Below are 7,692 nucleotides of genomic sequence, written 5' to 3'. Positions count from 1 at the left end.
AGGGGGGAGGGGAGGAGGGGGGAGGGGCAGCCCACTAACGTGACCCCTTGTGACTCAGCCCCAGAGGGCGGGGCCGCCATCCACCCCAAGGACAGCTCATCAGCGCTGAGTGCACCCCCACTGCCACCCCAACCCTCGGCCAGGGCGAGGCCATACCTGCTAGGCACACACCCAGCCAGCCACAAAGATGCGGCTGCCAGCCCGGAAACAGGCCCCAGCCTGCCCGTACCTCGTGTGTGCCGCCCAGGCTACGGTCACGATGAGGAAGGTCATCAGGTACACAGCGATCCTCGTCGCTAGAAGTTTCTGGACACTCTTGTCAAACTCCTGGAACAGAAGAGCATCACCATCAGACGCAGATTCAGCCACGGCAGCCGGGGGCCCCGCCCCCGGGCACCAGGCCCCGGGGGGTTGGAGAGGTACTTGGGAGCCCTCACCGCCCCCCCACCAAGGCTCAGCCTCAGTCCCGGGCTGACCCTGAGGCCCTCCGGAGGCTCCCCATCTTCCCAACATGGCAGGCCCCCCGAAATGCCAGCTCTGGAGGCAGAGAGGCTTCGTCAAGCCTCTCCCAAGATCGTGGCAGGGTGGCCACAGGCTGTGCAGCCACATGAAGTCACGGCGTCGCTGGGTAAGTGATCCCGAAGCAACTACGAGGCCTGGCGAGAGGGCCGTGGTGTCTGGACGCCAGGTGACAGGCTGCACAGGAAGCTGGGCCCCCAGGCCGGGAGAGGGTTTAAGCTTTGCCAGCGAAAACTCCAAATGCAAAACCGGTGCCTTGCCCGTGTCTGCTGGTCCTCTGAGACCACATGAGCAGCACCGTTTCCAGATCGCTGGGTCCTCTGGCCTTGATGAACCTTCTCCTTCGTGTCAGGAGGGTCCTCAGCGCCTTCCCTGAAGGAGTCTCCCCGCCACCGCGGAACCTTCTGGCTCAGAGCCCTCTCGTGGGTCAACAGAGGTCATGACCCCGACCGCAGAGAGGCAAGGAGCTCCAGGCCCGCGCATCCCATCACCTCCCGCATCTCACGTGCACACCCACCACCCCGTTCTGAGACTGGTGGCACCGAGGTCCCCAGAAGGTTCTGGAGCAGGCACAGCCAGGAGAGCGTCGAGGCCCCGTGTGGGCACACGGCTTTCCTGAGCTTGGCCAGAGCGCAGCCCCCAGGCCCCCTTTGGGGAGGGGGTGCCCTGGAGCAGAGGAAGCCGCACGGGGCCCTTTGCTCACCGTGCCAGGTGCCAGGTGCCAAGGTCAGGCTCGACCATCATTTCTGTTTAATTCTCATCCAAACCCTACGACAAGTAGCGATATCACCTCCCGCAGATGACTCCCGGCAGTGTCCAGGCTAAGTGTGCTGGTTGGGCTGCAGCCAGACCACGGCCACACGTCCTGGGCCAGCACTGCGCATCCTGGAGCCCAGAGGTGACACCCGCTCGACGTGAGGGGCCCAGAGAGCCGTGCTCATACACACACACGCCTGCAAACTCCGAACGTCTCCCGGAATCACGTCCGGTTTCTGAGGTGCTGCGACGTGTGGCTATTTTACTTATAAAATGGAAATATTCCAAACTGACTAGCAATGGAAACTCTGCTTTACAAACACCTCGTTTCCCACTCCCCTCCCTGCTCACGGCGCAGGCCCACGCCCAGCGGGCCGGCCGCCCCCTGCTCCCCAAGCACCTGCTCTGAGGGGCACGCCAGCGTGACAGACAGAGAGCCCAGGGAGCTTCCCCGTGACGCCTGCTGGCACAGTCCGCGCCAGCCTCCAGGCGCTCCTGCCTTTCTCAGGGCTCAGCGCGAGGGCACCGGGGCTGGATGGCATCGCTGGGGGACGCGGCGGACGGCCTGGCCCTCCCAGCCAGGTACGCCCGAGTGGAGGCCGGCCTCGAGCTCAGGGCCTGAGCCTCCTGGACCCTCGCCCGCACACCAGACACTGCAGACCGCTCCCAAGTACCTGTTCCGGGGAGATCTCCGTGTGGGTCACAGGCAGGATCTAGGAGAACAGACACAACACGAACCCAGGGACACTTCTTGGGCTGGGCACTGACTGCTCCCTGGATGCCACGTGCTGGGGACTCAGGCCCGTGCTGGGCGGCTCCTCCCCACCCTCAGCGGCCTCGGGGCCCCGGGTCAGGGCCCGTGCTGCGCGGGGCCCCACACGGACCATTACGGTGGCGATGATGGACAGAAGTGCATCGCTGAAGCTGAGCATGCGATGCGAGCGCTGGATCCCGTCAGCCATGTCCTCGTCCTGTGAGCCCGCAGGGGAGGCTCCCTGCCCATCCAGGGCCGGCTCCGGGGTCCGGGGCCCAGACATGCTGGAGCCTGGGAAGAAGCACAGGTCTGAGCCCATGGGGTGCTCCTGGGGGCCGTGACACAGGGCAGGGGGGCCCAGGAGGAGCCACCCTGCTGGGCGGGGCTGGGCAGAGGGGCCCTGCCACTGTTTCCTCCCCGTTCTCCTCTCCCAGGCAGCCTTCTAGAAGACGGGCCTGTGACCTGGGAGACACACCCTGTGACTGTCCCCTCTAGGGACAGGAGAGGCAAGCGAAGGCACACGGCATATATGACGGGTGCTCCGGGGCGGGGCATGCCACCCTTGACCGCAACCAGACACCACCGCATCCCTGCTCCCATTGCACGCTGCGTCACAGCCGTGATGCGACCTTTGGGGGAATCAAGGTCCTGCGTGGAAAGCCAGCTGCCCCAGCTTCTGCCCCACTGGAGGGCGCTCTCACTCTTCCTGTTGGCAGGCGGCCTGGGGGACGGGTCGGGCACCCGCCAGCGAACCCCCCATGGCAGAGCTCCTTGGACAGCTCAGTATCAGAGGTGGGCTGGGAAGACAAGCGAGGTGCCAGCTGACGGCGCTCCGGGCAGAAGAGATGCCAGTGCCTCCTGGGAATGGAGTCAGGGCCCCGCAGCGGGAACTCCGGGGGGGGCAGGCCGTGGCCCCTGTGAGGCACCAGGCTCCTTGCTGAAGGCAGCGCGCGCTCTCTGCCACGGAGCTTGCCTGGGCTGAGGGACAGCATCGAGAGGTCGGGAAAGAGGTTGGGGCTGGAGTCACCCGCAAAGGCTATCAGAGAGGACGGGCCGCCCCGCGGTGGCGCGGGGGGAGCACTGCGCCCAGGCGCCCGGGAAGGAGCAGGAGGGGGTCCAGAGCGCAGGATGCCAGGGCTCCCTCAGGACGGGAGGCCCGAGCGGTAAACCCCCCGAGAGGGAAGACTGGAAGCGAGAGGGTGCCCTGGTCTGCAGCCTGCAGAGAACACCGCTGATCCTGGCAAAGCGCCAGGAACCCAAGGGAGAGTGAGAGAGGCGGAGCCCCGAGGTGCGGGTGCGGCTGGATGTTCAAACTAACAGCACGGAGCCTCCCGGACAAGACAAAAACAGAACCCCGCCCCCAGGGTGGAGAATGGAGGCCCACGGGGCCTTCTGGACAGGAAGGACTAAGTGTGGATACATGTACAAGATACTCAGCAGCCCGGGAAATGCAGAGGAAACCGATGAGAGGACAGTCAGCTTTGCACAAGTCAGCGAGCGGGTGCAGAGGCGGCGAGGGCGTAGGGGACACACAGGCTGGCACGGAGCGCGGGGCACCTCAGCCACCCGGAGATCGCTTAGCAGCTGCGCAGGGCGGTGGCGCCCACCCCCAGGCGGCCAGCCCCAGGGAGCACACGAGGTGGGGACTGCGGCCTGTGGAGCAGCTCACCTCACAATGAAAGCCACACACGATCTGACTGACTGACAGGTGGCACATTATTAACCACTAAGGGAGCTGCTACCGAGGGCTGTGGACTGTTTGTGCCCCGAATATGCACGTGTCGCGTGTCGAGCCCCACCCCAGGGGATGGGACAGAAGGTGGGGCCTCTGGAGGTGACCAGGGGTAGAGGAGGCCGGGAGGGTGGCTCCCAGGACGGGATCGGTGCCCTGATAGGAGGGGACCAGCGTGCTCCCTCCCTCTGCTGTGTGCCTGCAGGCCAGGACGTGGCCTCCCGGGAAAGTGAGCTGGCTGCCACCCTGATCTGGGACTTCCAGCCTCCAGGACTGTGAGAAACAAAGTCCTGTTGTCTAAGGTCCCAGTCTGTGGCATTTTGTTGTGGCAGCCAGAGCAGACTGAGACAGTAAATGACAACAGATGAAACAACCTACAGGCCTAAACTCAGAGGCACAACGCCGAGAGGGACGGATCAAGTGCAGAAAAGACACACATCGTGTCACACCACCGATGTGCACACAGGCCAGAAAGAGCACAGTAACACAAACAGGACAGCACTGCGGTGACCCAGGCAGGGAGGGTGGAGGATGGGTGCGGATGGGGCGCTAGCTCTCATCTGCATCTCTAATTTCTCGCGCACTGCATTCACTTTTTAAAGTTTGCACACAGGAAGAATCACTCCTTCTGGTGCCCAGCACTGAGATTTAGACAAATGCACAAGGTGTGTAACCATGGCCCCAGTCACAAAGCAGTTGTCCCCAAGCAGTCCCTTTGTGGGCAGGCCTTCCTCCACCCAAACCCTGGCCACCGCTTGCGTTTTCTGTTACTGTCATTTTGCCTTTTCCAGATTGTCCCATAAATGGACTTGTACCCAAAGAACCTCTTGAGTCTGGCTTTTTTTTTTTTTTTTGTGGTACGCGGGCCTCTCACTGCTCTGGCCTCTCCCGTTGCGGAGCACAGGCTCCGGACGCGCAGGCTCAGCGGCCATGGCTCACGGGCCCAGCCGCTCCGCGGCATGTGGCATCTTCCCGGACCGGGGCACGAACCCGCGTCCCCTGCGTCGGCAGGCGGACTCTCAACCATTGCGCCACCAGGGAAGCCAGACAGACTATTATTTTTAGCAGTTTTAGGTCTGCAGAATAATCGAAGGGAAAGTACAGAGAACTCCCATATACCCATTCATTCCCCCCGCCCTTTTCCCCACCAGTAACATCTTACATTAGTGTGGCACAGTTAATGAGCCAACACTGACACACTGACACATCATGTTGCAGTTCTATGGGTGTTGACAAATGCATGACTTGTATTCACCACTGTAGTACCATACAGAACGATTTCACAGCCCTAAAAATCCCCTGTGCTTCCCCCGAAACCCCTAGCAACCATGGACCTTTCCACTGTCTCCAGTCTTGCCTTTTCCAGAATGTCATGCAGTTGGAATCTAACAGTATGTGTCATTTTCAGACTGGCTTCTCTCACTTGGTGACGTGCTTCTAAGGTCCTCCGTGTCTTTTTGTGGCTTGTAGCTCATTTCTATTTATTATTATTATTTTTTTTTTTGCAGTATGCGGGCCTCTCACTGTTGTGGCCTCTCCCGCTGCGGAGCACAGGCTCCGGATGCGCAGGCTCAGAGGCCATGGCTCACGGGCCCAGCCGCTCTGCGGCATGTGGGATCCTCCCTGACCGGGGCATGAACCTGTGTCCCCTGCATCGGCAGGCGGACTCTCAACCACTGCGCCACCAGGGAAGCCCTCTATTTATTATTGAATAATACTCCATTTTATAGATGTACCAAGTTTACCCGTTCACCTACTAAAGCACACCTGCAACAATGTATTTTGAAGTTCTTAAGTTTGATGAAGTCCTGTTTATTTATTTTTAAAAATTTATTCATTTTATTTATTTATTTTTGGCTATGTTGGGTCTTGGTTGCTGTGCGCAGGCTTTCTCTAGTTGCGGCGAGTGGGGGCTACTCTTCGTTGCAGTGTGCGGGCTTCTCATTGCAGTGGCTTCTCTTGCTGCGGACCGCAGGCACACAGGCTTCAGTAGGTGCAGCATGCAGGCTCAGTAGTTGTGGCTTACGGTCTCAGTTGCTCCGCGGCATGTGGGATCTTCCTGGACCAGGTCTGGAACCCGTGTCCCGTGCATTGGCAGGCGGATTCTCAACCACTGCACCACCAGGGAAGCCTGTTTATCTATTTGTTTGTTTTTTGCAGTACACGGGCCTCTCACTGTTGTGGTCTCTCCCGTTGCGGAGCGCAGACTCCGGACGCGCAGGCTCAGCGGCCATGGCTCACGGGCCCAGCCACTCCGCGGCATGTGGGATTTTGCCGACCCGGGGCACGAACCCGTGTCCCCTGCATTGGCAGGCGGACTCTCAAACGCTGCGCCACCAGGGAAGCCCTGTTTATCTATTTTTTATGGATTGTACTTTGGTGTCATATCAGAAACTCTCACAGATTGTTTTCTAGAAGTTTTATGGGTTTTTTCATATATGATGCAATGTATGGATTAACATTCTTTTTTTAAACATATGGATATCCAATTCTTCCAGCATCGTTTGTTGAAAAGACTATCCATTCTCCAATTACCTTTATTCCTTATTCAGAATCAATTGAACATATTTATACTCATGGGCCAATTTCTGGACTTTTTATTCTGTTCCATTGATCTACTTATATATCTTTATACCAACACCACACTATTTGGAGCACTATTTGGAGTACTATGTGGAGTACTGAAATTAGATACTATAAATCATAAAAATCTGTCCTTGTTCAAACTTGCTTTGGCTATTCTAACTCTTTTGCAGTTCCAAATGAATTTTCAAATCAGTGTGTCAATTAAAAAAAAGTCTGCTGGGATTTTAATTGGAATGGCATTGAATCTATAGATTAATTTGATGTCCTAACGATCCTGAATTTTCTAAATTAATGAATGCTGTGTCTCTTTCCACTTATTAAGGTCTTTAGTATCTCTGAGCAAACCTTTTTAGTTTTCAGTTATAAGTCTTGCACATCTATTTCAGATTTATCCCAAAGATTTGGTATCTTTTTTTTTTTTTTTTTTTTTTGGGCAGTACAAGGGCCTCTCACCGTTGTGGCCCCTCCCGTTGCGGAGCGCAGGCTCTGGACGCACAGGCTCAGCGGCCATGGCTCACGGGCCCAGCCGCTCCACGGCACACGGGATCCTCCCGGACCGGGGCACGGACCCACGTCCCCTGCAACGGCAGGCGGACTCTCAACCACTGCGCCACCAGGGAAGCCCGATTTGGTATCTTTTGATGCTCTTGTAAATAGTGTTTTTTTTTCTAATTTCAACTTCCAATATTTGTTGCTAGTTATTTAGAAATATGCAATAACTTTTTATTTATTTTGCATATTAACCTTGTATCCTGCAACCTTGCTAAAGTCACTAGTTCTAGTAGCTCTTTCTGTAGTTTCCACGGATTTTTTAACCTAGAACAACGATTCTCAACTAAGGGCAATTTTGCCCCACAAGGGACATTTGCAATGCCTGGAGACATTTTTTTCCTAAGATTTTTCTTGATGTGGACCATTTTTAAAGTCTTTATTAAATTTGTTCCAATATTGCTTCTGTTTTATGTTTTGGTGTTTTGGCTGCGAGTCATGTGGGATCTTAGCTCCCCGACCAGGGATCGAACCTGCACCCCCTGCATTGGAAGGCGACGTCTTAACCACTGGACCACCAGGGAAGTCCCTCTTGGAGACATTTTTGGTTGTGACAAGTGGTGTGTGCACTAGTATCTAAGGGGCAGAGGTACGGGTGCTGCTAAACATCCTACAGTGCACTGGAAACACCACCCCTCCACCCCAATGAGGAATTATCTGGTCCACAATGTCAACAGTGCCAAGGTTGGGAAACTCTGACATGGATGATCATGTGATCTTCATATAAACAATCTTCCTTATTCCTTTTCAATATGGAAGCTTTTAATTTCTTTTTCTTTCCTTTTTTTTTTTTTTT

General features: G+C 56.6%; 1 protein-coding gene across 8 annotated transcripts in view; it reads right to left on the bottom strand.

The window, feature by feature from the left end:
* TMEM175 (transmembrane protein 175) overlaps positions 1-7,692 on the bottom strand; it is a 21,783-nt gene that overhangs the window by 10,685 nt on the left and 3,406 nt on the right. For 2 of the 8 annotated variants that reach the window (XM_024119434.2, XM_024119435.2), the window contains exons 2-4: positions 2,160-2,320; positions 1,950-1,988; positions 230-327 (exon numbers count right to left, since the gene is read on the bottom strand). In XM_024119434.2, coding sequence (XP_023975202.1) covers positions 230-327; positions 1,950-1,988; positions 2,160-2,312 — 290 coding nt within the window. In that variant the 5' untranslated portion in view covers positions 2,313-2,320. The other 6 variants (XM_028492467.2, XM_028492465.2, XM_028492466.1 and 3 more) reach the window with 6 other exon arrangements.

This window comes from Physeter macrocephalus, chromosome 7, assembly GCF_002837175.3.
Source record: "Physeter macrocephalus isolate SW-GA chromosome 7, ASM283717v5, whole genome shotgun sequence".
Lineage (NCBI taxonomy): Eukaryota > Metazoa > Chordata > Mammalia > Artiodactyla > Physeteridae > Physeter > Physeter macrocephalus.
This window is presented reverse-complemented; position numbering and strand designations above follow the sequence as displayed.